The 13,894-nt window shown below is 36.8% G+C and overlaps 3 protein-coding genes across 5 annotated transcripts; 1 reads left to right on the top strand and 2 right to left on the bottom strand.

Moving 5' to 3' along the window:
* LOC122313535 (probable ubiquitin-conjugating enzyme E2 23) lies at positions 1–7,356 on the top strand. Of its 3 annotated transcripts, none has more exons than XM_043128626.1 (9): positions 32–158; positions 349–400; positions 1,165–3,228; positions 3,644–3,778; positions 4,305–4,778; positions 5,280–5,349; positions 5,451–5,590; positions 5,741–6,052; positions 6,683–7,356. In XM_043128626.1, exons 2-9 carry the CDS (start codon positions 389–391, stop codon positions 6,971–6,973), a joined length of 3,498 nt encoding a protein of 1,165 aa, XP_042984560.1. In that variant the 5' UTR covers positions 32–158; positions 349–388; the 3' UTR covers positions 6,974–7,356. The 3 variants fall into 3 exon arrangements, with proteins under 3 accessions (XP_042984562.1, XP_042984560.1, XP_042984561.1); XM_043128627.1 differs by having other exon boundaries at positions 33–158; positions 349–391; XM_043128628.1 differs by lacking the exon at positions 349–400 and having other exon boundaries at positions 1–158.
* Positions 7,357–7,670: 314 nt separating this feature from the next.
* Positions 7,671–8,428, bottom strand: LOC122313538. The gene has a single exon (XM_043128634.1). The coding sequence runs from the start codon at positions 8,306–8,308 to the stop codon at positions 7,859–7,861; it is 450 nt and encodes a 149-aa protein (XP_042984568.1). The 5' UTR covers positions 8,309–8,428; the 3' UTR covers positions 7,671–7,858.
* Positions 8,429–8,957: 529 nt separating this feature from the next.
* On the bottom strand, positions 8,958–12,400 carry LOC122313536 (transcription factor ABORTED MICROSPORES-like). Its single transcript, XM_043128629.1, has 9 exons — positions 11,947–12,400; positions 11,632–11,737; positions 11,369–11,545; positions 11,163–11,241; positions 10,988–11,056; positions 10,140–10,868; positions 9,672–9,980; positions 9,399–9,575; positions 8,958–9,283 (listed from the first exon to the last, which is right to left on the bottom strand). The coding sequence occupies exons 1-9, from the start codon at positions 12,065–12,067 to the stop codon at positions 9,074–9,076; spliced, it is 1,977 nt and encodes a 658-aa protein (XP_042984563.1). The 5' UTR covers positions 12,068–12,400; the 3' UTR covers positions 8,958–9,073.
* Positions 12,401–13,894: the final 1,494 nt, after the last annotated feature.

A 13,894-nucleotide genomic window follows, 5' to 3' on the forward strand; every position in this document is an offset into this window, starting at 1 on the left:
TCGCAATCCAAGTCCGGCTCTATCCCTCCTTCCCTCCCTTCTCGCACGCTTTATATTCTCCAACAGAAGCTCCTCGTTCAAAAAACGTAACACTTCGTCGTCGTCTTCTTCTTCTCTTCTTCAATCTCTCGGTGCCCAATTTCCTTCGGTTCGAATAGGTAATTTATGTAGAAGATCTTAAATCCAGCTACCACCTTTCGCTTAAAGCTCAAATTTATTGCCGGCCTTTTTCATTTTTCTTTTAAATTTTTGAATTTTGTGGACTTATACATGTTGTTTAGATCAATTTTGCTATAAAGTTGTTCGTTTTTCTAAAATGGATTTTGAGTTTTTACTGGTACCTTGTAGGTTTGATGATCGGTTGGCTTGGTAGAGTTTGAGCTACCCAATGGTTCTTCTAGTATTTCGTTCAAATAATCTTAATTATTTTTCTAATTTTTTTAGTCGTGAATGTATTGTATCGTATCTTTTACAAATATTTGGTGCATGATCAATGGGGATTAGGACATTGAAGAAATATGTGAAGCGTGGCATTTTCGGCAATTTATTGTTCGTGAAGTTGCGTCGTCGTAATTTATGAGTCTGATAAAATTGTAACTTTCATCATACATTGGATGAATGGCTATATTGTTTCGCTGTAGCGGCTTTGGCGTCTCTAGCTCTCGCTTTGTGGTTAGTTTGAATATGGAGATTATTTAGCGATAATTAAATTTAAGGTGATTGGAGATAAGCAATGGACAGGTGTACATACAATTAAAATTCTTTTCTGTGGTCAGCCTTTGAGTTGATGATTGAAAGATAATTTCTTTTTTCTTGTTTAATATTTTCCCATAAGTCATCCGGAAAATTATACCGGTGCTTAGAGTATGTAGGCAAATGGAAGCTGATTGATATCAAGATTCCCAAAATGCCATAATGATTTCTGACATTATATGCCTCTTAGCTGGATGTTTCATTTTCTTAGGGAAGAAGTCTGAAAAATTGTAGTTATTTATTTGCTCTAGATTTATCACTGCAAATAACCTGGTTCTGGTAAAACTCATTTATGGGTAGAGATGGTCATATTGCCTGTGGATGAATTTTTTTGTTACATCATGATTTTCGATTGAACAACAGTAAAAGTTGGAAAAATAGTCTTACCATATTCTTATGATTTTTGTTCAGATGGAAAATGAATCATATGACTCTGTTGGTAAAGTTAATGAGCCTGCCACGCGTGCTCATGATGATAATTCTTCGCACCAAAGTGGTTCTGCCACAAGTGGGCTTTTTTGTGATTCAAGTGTAGATAGTGAAACTAATGAAGTTAGCAAACCTAATAATGCAGACAGTAACAACCAAAATATTCCACATATGTATAGGCAAGATGTTGTAAAAAGCAATAGCAGTGGCATGATTGGGATAGTGACTGAAGTTGCCGGTGACACAGATTCAGATAGCAGCATTAACAATGATGAGGATGAGGATGATGACAGTGATGATGAAGACAACAATGGCGAGAATGAGGAAGAAGATGGTGATGGAAATAGCAATGCCAATGGCGATAGTGATAGTGATGGGGAAGGAGGTGGTGGCGAGAGTGGTCCTCTTCCAGCAGACCAGGTGCGAGTACTTTGGATGGATAAAACTGAGTCAACCATAAGTCTTAATGACGTAGCAGTTGTTGATCGTGGATTCTTACATGGGGATTTTGTTGCCACTGCTTTGGACCCAACTGGGCAAGTGGGTGTTGTGGTAAATCTGAGTACCTCCGTTGATTTGTTATCTTCTGATGGATCTATTATGAAAGATATTTCATCCAAAGACTTGAAACGCATAAGGGATTTCACTGTTGGTGACTATGTGATCTTGGGTCCCTGGCTAGGTAAAATCGAAGATGTTTTAGATAATGTGACTGTGTTGTTTGATGATGGTTCTGTGTGTAAGGTTCCAAAAGTTGAGCCACTGAAGCTAAAACCAATTTCCAAGAATATCCTCGAAGATGGACATTTTCCTTACTATCCTGGCCAGCGTGTAAGGGCCAGTTCTTCATCACTTTTCAAGAATTCCAGGTGGCTGTCTGGCTTGTGGAAACCTAATCGGTTGGAAGGTACTGTTATAAAGGTTACAGTTGGTTCAGTTTTTATTGATTGGATAACATCTGCCAGCTATGGACCAAATTCTTCAACTCCCCCTGCTGAAGAGCAGAGTCCAAAAAACTTAAAACTGTTGTCTTGTTTTTCCCATACAAATTGGCTATTGGGTGACTGGTGTATTCTCCCCAAATTGGCTCTTTCGTCTTCCATTCCCTTAGACAGTGGCTTATCAAAATTAGAACTTCAACATTCGATCAACTGTGAGTTAGATTCTACTCAAATGGGAAGTGGGTGCGATTCAGAAGAGGTTTCATTGGAGGAATCAGATGAAAATAATGAATCCATGGATCTTGATCCCGTTGATGCAGTGGATGGAATTGATAGAAACTTTCAAATCAACGAGCCTGAGTCCAGCTCTTGCTGTAGTTCATTGTCTGTTTCAAAGGAGCCTGTCCATGAATCTTGGCCTCTTCATCGCAAGAAGATCTGTAGAGTAGTTGTTAGGAGGGACAAGAAAGCTCGAAAGAAAGAGGAAAGTTTTGAAAAAGCCCTTTTGATTGTCAATACCAGGACAAAGGTTGATGTGGCATGGCAGGATGGAACAACAGGTTGTGGGCTGGATTCAACAAGTTTGATTCCGATTGATAGTCCTGGTGATCATGAATTTGTTGCGGAGCAGTATGTGGTGGAGAAGGTCTCCGATGATGGGGATGATGTTGGAGAAGTCAGGCGTGTTGGGGTTGTGAAGAGTGTGAATGGCAAGGAACGAACAGCTTGTGTAAGGTGGTTACAGCCAGTTGCCCAGGCAGAAGATCCTCAAGAGTTTGATAAAGAGGAAATTGTAAGTGTGTATGAGTTGGAGGGACATCCAGATTATGATTACTGCTATGGGGACGTAGTTGTTCGATTGTCTCCAGTTTCTGTTTCTTCAGAAACAGCTACTGGCATGGACTCCGTTCCTCAATCAAAGCAGCAGAATAGGCCAAATGAGATTAGACGGGATGTCACAAAACACTCTGGATGTAGAAGTGTAGAAGATTCATCTGGAAATAAATTTTGGGGTGGCTTCTCCGATCTCTCTTGGGTCGGGAATATAACTGGTCTAAGGAACGGTGGTATTGAAGTTACATGGGCTGATGAGATGGTTTCAACGGTACGATTATTGCCTCGTGTCATTGTATTCTTTTTTTTTTGTTTATGAATGGGGAAAACTTTCGTTGTTTGTTTTTTTCTTCGTCTTGTATCTAAAACAATGCTTAATCTGTAACTGGAGTTTGTAAATATATGATATAATTGTTGTGAATGTTGATATTCCTTGGGAATGGACAGTAAAAGGGATAAAGGCTGTTTTATTCCAGATATGAATGGCGTTATTTATGTCAAATAGAGATGTAAAATGGTTTGGTTTGATGCTCATGAGATGGAGGGTGGGAATGGAATTTGAAATCATATATTCAGTCATACAATTACTTAAAAAAGAAAGAGGAGTCATACATTTATTTGAATTTTTTTCCATTCTCATGAAAGAGTTCTCATGGCGTTTGTTTTGATTATTTGAATGCCTTTAGGTTGGACCTCAAGCAATCTATGTTGTTGGTCGAGATGATGATTCAGTTGCGGCTGGGAGTGAAGTTAGTGATGATGCTACTAGTTGGGAAACTGTCAATGACAACGAGATGGATACCCTCGAGAATGTTCAAGAGGTTTGTTTCTGTTCAGCACATTTTTATGTGTGTCATTCCAATTTGTTTACAGTCTGTTAAGCAAATGCTTGCCATAGAAAGCAGTGTGTGCAGTGCTCTTGATGGATAGGGCTTGTAATTGAACGTCCTAAAAAGGATACCTAGATCAGGATTTAGAAAATGAGGTTTGGCAAAATTATACTATGGCTACTCATATCCTAACTTTTATAATGCCACACAATGATTTTCAAGATCTTAACATATTGAAATTAATTTTAAATTAACTCTTGAACTAATAAATTGGTTGGTTGAGTACATGCAAAGGAAAAAAAGTAGGGTTGAGTAGATGTCAGAAACAAATTTGATGTTCTCATTCTAGAGGTGGAACCTCTATGATTGGTTCCTCTAGATGATCACCATAATTCATATTCTATTCTTCTGACCACATGTAATTTGCTTTAACAAGACCACTTAGACCAATATACTCAGTAGTGTATATCATTTTATCTGTTGGATGAGTGAAGGATTTGTAGTCAATGATGTTCAGGAAGATGAGCTGCATAATGCCAACTACGTAGATTCTGAACCAGAAAAATGTGGAGAGAATTCTAGCAAAAATACGGCACTGTCAGTTCCATTAGCTGCATTTCGGTTTGTGTCAAGACTGGCCACTGGAATATTCTCACTGGGACAAAAGAATTTAGATCCATGCAGTTTGGATTCCAAAGTTGAAGGTGAGCTCGAATCCATCCGGACAATACAGATTTCTGAGGGAAAAGACTCTAGTGATGAGTATAGTTCTCAGAAACCAAACATCATTGATAGCTGTGGTACTGAAATTAAAGAAGAGCAGGACATTTCTGAGGCACATGAATTGTTTGAAGTAGCAGAAGCTTCATGTGATTTGAGGGCTGAAGAGTCAAATGCTCCAGCATATTTAGGGGATGACATTTGTTGTTTCAAACACTTTGATATAGCTAAAAATCCTGTGGACCATTATTTTCTTGGTGCATATGGACAGGTAAATGCCTTTTATCCTTTTGAGTATCATCCTTGGACATCACAAATACTTTACATCCTTGTATTATTTAGTCAGATCTTACAGGAATACTCTTCAAATGTATGTGGATCTATTATAACATACTTAAGTTACATGGGCACTCGCTAAGTTTTAAGCACACAACCCACCGCCCATCCCATTCTTATAGGGGAGGAAGTGCTCTTTGAACTTGAAAAAGAATGTATGCTTATTTAACATGTCAGGTTTTATTATTTTGCTTAATGTCACAATGTTTTTCCTTTGATGTTTCATTTAAAAAAAAAAAAAAAAAGAACAATAAAGTCGTTTGGAGTGTCATTGAATTCTGACTGAGCAGTTGATTAAAGCATTTTTGTTGCATAATATCTGTAGTGTATACTTTGGATGTTTCTTAATGCTTCTGCATAGGAGTTCAGTTGACTCTCATACACAAAGGATCTCTTTTTTGTATTTGACCCCTTTTCAAATGAATGTCACTATCAGAATGACAATGGAAGGAGGTGGTTTAAGAAGGTTCAACAAGATTGGAGCATACTTCAGAATAACCTTCCTGGTAGGCAACAGTTTAGTACAATAGATTGTATAATGGATTATGAGATTTTGACCATGTCTTTCTTAGCAACCCTTGGCTTTAACGACGGATATTTTTAATAGATACAATCTATGTGCGAGTTTATGAAGATAGAATGGATCTCTTAAGGGCGGTTATAGTTGGGGCATACGGGACACCTTACCAAGATGGGCTCTTCTTCTTCGATTTTCACCTCCCACCAGAATACCCTGATGCACCACCAGTAAGATATACTGATTTTAATTTCTAGTTCTATCTTTGGTTTAGAAGCTGTACTTCCTGATTATTTGAGCGAATCCCAAAAATTTTTGTGGGCTTCAATGCAGAAAGGGGTGTCTCTTATCTGATCTCTGACTTTGTTTATTGTGTGTAGTTGGTATCCTATCATTCAGGTGGCTGGCGGATAAATCCAAATTTATATGAGGATGGCAAGGTGTGCCTTAGCCTTCTGAATACTTGGACTGGAAAAGGAAATGAAGTTTGGGATCCAAAGTCTTCTAGCATCCTACAAGTTCTAGTTTCACTTCAGGGGTTAGTGCTAAATTCTAAGCCATATTTTAATGAAGCTGGCTATGACAAGCAGATTGGGACAGCTGAGGGAGAGAAAAATTCATTGTCTTGCAATGAGAATACTTTCTTGCTGAACTGCAAGACAATGATGTATCTTATGAGGAGGCCTCCAAAGGTATTATATTATATACCAGTATTCAAATATTAGTTTTCCTCTGTTTGAATCCCTATCCTGTTAATTATCATAGATATACATAATTTGCCCAAAATATTGTAAAAAAAGCTTGATCATTGTCCGTGCTTTATTTTCAAGCTAGAATCCGTTGCCCCGAGTTTTTGAAAACTGCAATATTATTATTAGCAATCAGCTGTATAAACAAAGGCATTGCATGAAGTCACGAGGTATTACACAGTCAACAGTAGGGAAATTGTTAATTCTTTAATCACAAAAGATAGTGGTATTATGTTCGAATGAACTTTGGAAGATTTGATTTGGTTTCTTCTTTAAATGTGTGAAGGCATTGTGCATAGGGTAGAAACCCAACCTTTATTTTATCGGTAAACGTAAAACTTTGGTAATTACTTGTACCGCATATGTATATTGGTATTGGAATAGAATCAAATTTGACTTGATACTCAACATAAGATATGATCTTTTTTAAGATACTCAACGTAAGATAAGAGGAGAAGATACATCCTGAGTATCTTTTATAATCTTTGTAAAATCAAATATATGACCTAGTTATAAATACATTTTTATATCTTGACTAATTAAAGTTTGTAACCATCTTAATGGTTTGTCCAGGACTTCGAAGAGCTTGTTAAAGACCATTTCAGTAAGCGTGGATATTACATACTTAAGGCCTGTGACGCTTATATGAAAGGTTGTTTAGTAGGCTCTCTCACTGAGGACGCCTCTGTGAGTGATAAGAACAATGTCAATTCAACTTCAGTTGGTTTCAAGCTGATGCTAGCGAAGATATTACCGAAGCTTTTCTTGCTACTCAGTGGAGTTGGAGCTGATTGTCATGAATTCAAGCATCTGTTACAGTCTTTTAGTGTAATTGGAGGACCCAATATCGGTCAAGCCAACTAGTTCAACAAGGTCAGTCTTCGAGGATCCATCAACAAGGTCAGTCTTCAACAAGGTCAAGCCAACTAATTGGAGGATCCATCAGTGTACAGGCTTTCCTGCATTGTGAACGATTCATTTATGGTGTGAAAGCCTATTCTATTTTTTTGGAGCAAAATCTCTGGATTCTCCTATATGATTTTCATAAATGAAACTTTTCATCCGCTAACGGAGTGTTTTGGGAATGATTGAATTCTCTTGGATTTTGCTCCAAACTCATTGTTTGGACACTTTCAAGGGGGTCTGGGATTGGAAAGGCAGTTGGGTTTCACATTAACAATTTTTTTTTTGCTCATTTTGATGACAGACGACGATTCACATTCAATTGAAGAAAAATCTTCTGCAAATTTCTGTTTCAATTCTTTAATAGAAAAAAAATAGCATTCATATGAAGGTTTAAACCCTTATTCGATGTAGCGATCTTCAATTGTTTTATTGGACTGTAAAATCGAACCAATTGTCTCTCAAGTATATGGTATTTTGGTTATTTGATTGCAAGCAACTGAGCCTTGGGCTAGCCACCACATCACTTGTTCCAAATTGGCCATTGATCTTCAATTGTCTACCGGGAGTCTGTTGGATTCTCAAGCAAATCAAATGGGACCATATTAATCAACAACTAAACAGAGTTTGATTCATCAAAATGCAGGAGGATGAAGAATTTCCAGGCACATACTCCAATTTCAATTAATACCCAATAATCTCATTACAAAAACAAGAAAAACCATTTATATCTTTTGTTCATTTCTCTGTTTCCCCCTATTGAAATTGCCAAATGAGCACAAAGGGAAATTATTTCAGACCAGGAAAAACCACAAATTTTTCGTAAAAGAAAAAAATAAAATAAAATTATGCACCGTTCTTGCCGATTCCCCTCTTAGCTAAGAACCTCGCAACCGGAGGCGTAAGCGCGATGGTAATCGGAACCCGAATTGGAAACAAAGCCTTGTTACAGAGTACAGCCAGAGCAAGGGCTCCACCAGTCGACGCGGCGAGCTCGGCCGTTCGATTCCGCTTCTTCTCCTCCCACACCACCGTTGATTGGGTCTCAGAAACCGGTCTATCCTCCTCCATCACAAACCCATCCGAAGATGAAGAAGACGTTTCAGGTGGAGAGTGGTCCTTGGTGGAGGATCCGATGCCGCCCATGTGCAATTTCTCGAGGAGGGACTCGACATCGACGTTGTTCTTGATGGCGACATAGAGCCCGGTGATGGAGGCCGCGGAGACCGAGAAATGAACGCCCAAGGCAACCTTTCCGTACTTTTTCAGGAACTCGCGGAATCGCCCACCCGCCATTGTTGTATGAAGGAAAAAGGAATCTAGGGTTTTTCTAGGGTTTTTGAACTTCTGGGCCGAGCTTTGTTCGTTGCGGACTTGCAATTCAAGCCATTTTGCACATTGCCTTGTATATTCAGCGAAGGAAAAAAAAAAAAAAAAGCAGCACATTGACTTCTACTGTGAATACATCATTTCTATTTTCTAATACACTTCATACCTATTTTATAAATACTCTACTAACGAAAACATTACAAATCTAATTTTATAAATTGGCGTAATTCGTCATATTATAAAATTATTAATAATTTTAACGTATCATATGAAATCATGTTAATCTGTATAATTATTTTGTATAGGGTACAGTACTTCTCCTTTTTGTACTTCAACGTCTTAATTTCGATATTGTTTGATGCATAAAAAAATTGCCCTTTCTTTAAGATTATAAGAATACTTTTGCATCTTAGACTCTTTGTGACAAAAATCTTAGACAAATATGCATGAGTAATTATTCTCGCGGATTGCACAAGTTGAAGACCATTAACACATAATTTTTTAAGAATGAACAATCGAGAAAGCAGGTAACGTTAAGATTATTCCCCGATCAACTGCATATGACGCAGGACTAGTACTACTAGTTTGTATATATATATGTATGTATGTATGCATGTATAATCAATACATAGCTTAATTAATTGTAGAAAATGTTCACATAAGGCCATAAAAAGCTTGAAAAATTTTTAAAAAGTATGAAGTGCTTCGCATTTATGTGGAATTAGATTCTAATTATGAATTAAGATGGTGTAGGTGGTGGTGGTGGTGAAAGGAAGCAGCTGCATGGTGATCGTGCAGGTGGTTCTGGTTTTGATGATAATCCATGCCGCCACCATTCTCTGCTTTAGCCATCTCGGGCCACCCTGATCTGGATGGGGTTCGCGTTAGCTCAAGCAGGGAGTCCCTCACATGATCAGCCTCCACCATTTCACTGTCCCTTTTCTACAAGCCCAAGATAATAAAATGCATAAATTAATAAGCAGCAATTAATATTCCCAAATTCTTGTATATTGAAGTTGATCCTTTCAAGTGTTGCAAGCAATTAACTTAATATTACCTCAACTTTGAAAACATTGGACACTAGGCCTCTGAAGCTAGTTACATTTGCATTTGTTACTTCCAGTCCCAGTGAGTTCAATGCCTCCATTAATCTCACAAAACCCCCAGTCTTGTGCTCGCAGAATACCTTCACAAAGAACTCATTCCCATCTATTTGAGCCACCTCCACTTGCACCTATATATAGTTGCCCCCATTAATTCCTTTTTTTCTCATGAAGACTTGATCAAAGAAAGTATATTTCCAAGATCAAAAGAGCATTAAGCTACGTACCTCCATCTGTTGTGTCTTGTCATTAGAGATTTCTGGGTCCTGCTTTTGTTTCGTCAGATTGCCATTAATGCCTGATTCTCCCAGATGAATGCCGTTTGGAGCTTTCTGTTCATGTTCAGTTTTAGGACCAAGAGTGATTGCATTTTGAGTTAGAATTTCTGGCTGGACGTTGTGGGGGTTGCCATTCGTGCCTGTGTTTCTACATCCATCATCTGAATTCTCTTCAAGCTCATCTTGGAGATCTTTCACTTGCTTTTGCAACTCCTCGACAAATTCAATTGCATCCCCCAGGATAGAAGCCCTATCCAACTGAACATGCCACGACTTTTCAACATCAATAGCTAGAAGAAGCTTTGATCATAAACAAGAATGCGGTATATATAAAGAAACTTCAAGATCATACATTGATTTTTCAGTCCTACACATCATTCTTGTCAGCCAAGCAAAAGATTAAAGATGAATATATACCTTAGAAATCTTAGGGACCAACGCTCGAAGAGCATAGAGCCTATCATTAAGCTTCTTTCTTCTTCTCCTTTCAGCAACAAGGTTTTTCGACTGAGGCCCCTTTCCAGTCGTTCGCCTATGCTTTGCATCATCCTCGTCGTCAAACTGATCACTGCAATCCGATATCGAATCAGTTCGTCCTGTTTCGTGCTTTAAGGAATCCTTGTCATTCCCCTGCTGCTCCTTGTGTGAGAATGGCTCCATAAACTGGATATGCATGTTAGATGAATTGGTCATCATGGACTGTTGTAATACATCCATCTCGAATTGGTGCCCATTTTCAGAGGAAGGCTTAAATGGGTTGATGGGTTTGTCAGAAATGAAGGAATTGTGTGATCCGTCATGGTACGTGTCATTTTTGGTTGTGTCTTCTGAAGTATAATTGCATTGCTGAAGGAAGTTCGTTGGAGAATCACATAGGCGAATTCTGTCAACAGAGATGTCGAAAGGCATACTTAGATTTTGTAATGGTGTTGCGGATGAAACTGGTGGCTGGAAATGACTGTTGGGATCCTTGTGATCATTTTCATCTCCTGAAAATGGCAGCTTTGATTGGAACTCACTCATCGCATTGACGTCAACATGAGTGAAGCTTGTGTCCATGTTGCTCGCATTGATGAGGGCCTCCTCCTCCAGTGAAATGTTGCATTGTGCAGTGATAAGATCAATGACATGCTGATCTTCAGCAACCTGTAATAGAAAATAGTTTAGACACACTTTCTCAATGTAAACATTATCATGAAAAGATAAACAAAGGAAAGGCTACACCATGCCATATTGCTCATGCAAAACGTGGGACAACATCATACTTGTTTATTAGCAAACAGTTCAATAACTCCTCCTGCCAATGGAATCAAAACCTTAGTACCAATGCTTTCCTGCAAATGTGAATCGGACCATTATCAACTCGTCATGATCTGGGGTCTAATTTTTTTAGGTAGAAAAATTAGAGAAGGGGAGAGGATGAGGGAGTTGAGTACTCACCTTTAGGACACTTGATTCTGTATTATTTGAGAAGTTTAGCCAACTGGGCTGGCTTGATATCAAGGTTTGTGCATAAACTCTGCTCCAGGTCACACCCATAATGAGATTGAATTTTGACAGTATGAAAGAAAAGGGTTTGAAGAATAATTAGTGCATGTGAGGCTGAATGAATACATATGCATGTACTTTAAAACGTGTATACGTACCCAGGGTCGAGGGGCATGGAAGGAGGCAATTGAGCTAGAAGCTCACAAGATTTCGATCTTGGATGCGGATAAATGGTATCCCTACATGGAAGGACGGGAGAAACAGGAAAAAGTTCTCCGCCAGCATTTGGGGTGTTGTTAGTCCCAGCACAGCAACAATCCATCCATTCAATAAACCTGAAACAAACCAAAAAAATCAGAGAGAGAGAGAGAGAGAGAGAGAGAGAGAGAGAGAGAGAGATTAGGAAGTACTTTTTCTTTACCTTTGGTCTTCACTCAATTTCCACAGAACACAATAATCCCAACCTTTCAAACCAACAAGGGATCTTAGCCTCTCCATTAGGTTGTGCAAGATGATGTTCATGTTTCCTGAAAAATAAAAAATAAAAAATAAACAAAGCAAGTTGGAAATCCGAGATGCTATTAAAATTCTATTATCTAATACAATATGTCAGCAAATAAAGAAGTATGTTTGTTTGCGTGTGAAGTATATAACTGAGTGAACCATTTTGAGAGAGAGAGAGAGAGAGAGAGAGAGAGAGAGAGAGAGAGAGAGAGAGAGAGAGAGAGAGAGAGACCTGGCAGAAAACAGTACCTCCTGTTACTTCCAACTTCCCTTTTGACTGAACAAAGAAAGAAAAGCAAAAGAAGGGAAGAAGCAGCGAAGGAGAAACAGAAAAAGCAAAAACAGATATCCATACAAATTAACTTCAGTTGATAGCAATGATTAACTGCGGCACCATCCAAGCTTATATAACAATTACCACCTGAAACCGATATAGTTATCCAAGATGATGATCAACTAGCCTAGATTATGAAGAAAAACTGAGAAACCTTCATGTCTTTCTTCTCATTTTATGTACCCAGCATCGTTACCTCATCTTCTTCTGAAGCTTTTTATAAGTGAATTAGCAGAAAACAATATTAATAATATTCACTTTGATCCTACAAATGTTTCTTTTTTATATATTTGGATCGAAGCTGTTACATTGGTAGGTGAACAGCAGCCCATGCATGAGAAAGAGATTTTTGTTTTTAATTTTTTGGTATATATGGAAGAATATTATAAGTAGCGATGATGGATGGAGCTGATGAGAGGAAAAGAAGGAAAAGATAATACGTGAGTTGGTAATGATGGGGAGGGGCATATTGCATGACCTAAGATTGTGCACAGAACCCTAACTACCTTACGAAGTTTTTCATCATCCGTTTCGGTAATTAATTCGTATACCCTTTCATGCTTCAACTACTCTACAACTTTGCCGAGACAATCAAAACTGGCCTAACGTACAACTTTGATCACCCAAGAAATTAGAAAGCATACACCAGCATTTATCAATTCTATAAAGACATGTAGGAAAGAAACATGACCACCTAGCTAGATAGGTTATATACAAGCCATCATATCCAATTCTGATACGACATACAGTTAATTTTACGTATTTTTTACATACTTAAGTATTGATGTGATTAGCTACAGCAGTTATTTTATATTATAAAAAAGTGATGCAGCCAATCACATCTATAGAGTATATAAAAAGTATATAAAAGTGACTGCACGTAATATTTTTATTCTACTATTTATGCTTTGTTATCTTGGTTTAAGTAAGTTTCTAACTAACTCATTTTTTTTTTCTTTATATATATATTATAGGTAAGTTTCTAACTAACTATTTAACATTGTATATTGAAAAAATGGTTGCAAAATTTATTAGAAATTCATTCATAAATTATTTTCAAAACCTAAAAGAATGTGGAGTACTTTCATTTCGATAGTTTTGATGAGTTGAAAATTGAAATATATCAATAACTAACTTTTTTATGTTTATTGTATTATTAATTATCTCTGTTAATTCTAAACGGATATAATTTTATTTTTAATATATTTAATATTTTAATAGTAAGTCCTAATATATTTTCACCTAAATCCTTTGGCCCCTCCCCATTTTTGACAAAAGGTAAAAATAATGAAATAAAAAAATTTAAAAATATCCAAAAAATTAAAATCTTGCAATTTTATTTAATTTAAAAAAAATAGTTTTTATTTTTAATATGGTATTTTGTATTTTTGAGACTTTGAAGGATAATTATGTTTTCTTGAAATATAATGGATCAGTATAATATTACAACTTTTTGATAGTTTTAAGAGATAATGTAAAAATTAACAACTTAAAAAGTGATTTAAGTTTTAAAAATGATAAAAATCCTCTATACTTACTTTAATATTTAATACCATTAAGCATTAATGTACAAACAATTATATTAAATATTGTAGAGTTTATATCGGACGTATCTTGTACGTACATCTTTTCATTCGCAGAAAGTACTTTCGGCCAAAAAATTGTATCATCACTAAGCTTTTGAGTATTTCTGGTCTCATTTTATTTATTTATTTTTTTAAATATCATCCAATTATAAATATTTTTTAATTTTAAATTTTTTAATTCATCTAATCGTTATAATTTTTTTAAATTTTTACACAAAACATAAAAAGAATTTAACATTTTCAAATTCTATAATAAATAT

The sequence above is a fragment of the Carya illinoinensis genome, chromosome 6 (assembly GCF_018687715.1).
Source record: "Carya illinoinensis cultivar Pawnee chromosome 6, C.illinoinensisPawnee_v1, whole genome shotgun sequence".
Lineage (NCBI taxonomy): Eukaryota > Viridiplantae > Streptophyta > Magnoliopsida > Fagales > Juglandaceae > Carya > Carya illinoinensis.

Excerpts from the sequence above, each read along its gene's own strand:
- LOC122313535 (XM_043128626.1), top strand. Across the intron at positions 5,591-5,740 it reads AATACCCTGATGCACCACCA|TTGGTATCCTATCATTCAGG; the intron begins GTAAGATATACT and ends TATTGTGTGTAG. Across the intron at positions 6,053-6,682 it reads TTATGAGGAGGCCTCCAAAG|GACTTCGAAGAGCTTGTTAA; the intron begins GTATTATATTAT and ends TGGTTTGTCCAG.
- LOC122313538 (XM_043128634.1), bottom strand. The coding sequence starts at position 8,308 with ATGGCGGGTGGGCGATTCCGCGAGTTCCTGAAAAAGTACGGAAAGGTT.
- LOC122313536 (XM_043128629.1), bottom strand. The coding sequence starts at position 12,067 with ATGGATATCTGTTTTTGCTTTTTCTGTTTCTCCTTCGCTGCTTCTTCC. Across the intron at positions 11,738-11,946 it reads GAGGTACTGTTTTCTGCCAG|GAAACATGAACATCATCTTG; the intron begins GTCTCTCTCTCT and ends TTTATTTTTCAG. Across the intron at positions 11,057-11,162 it reads CAGAATCAAGTGTCCTAAAG|GAAAGCATTGGTACTAAGGT; the intron begins GTGAGTACTCAA and ends TCACATTTGCAG.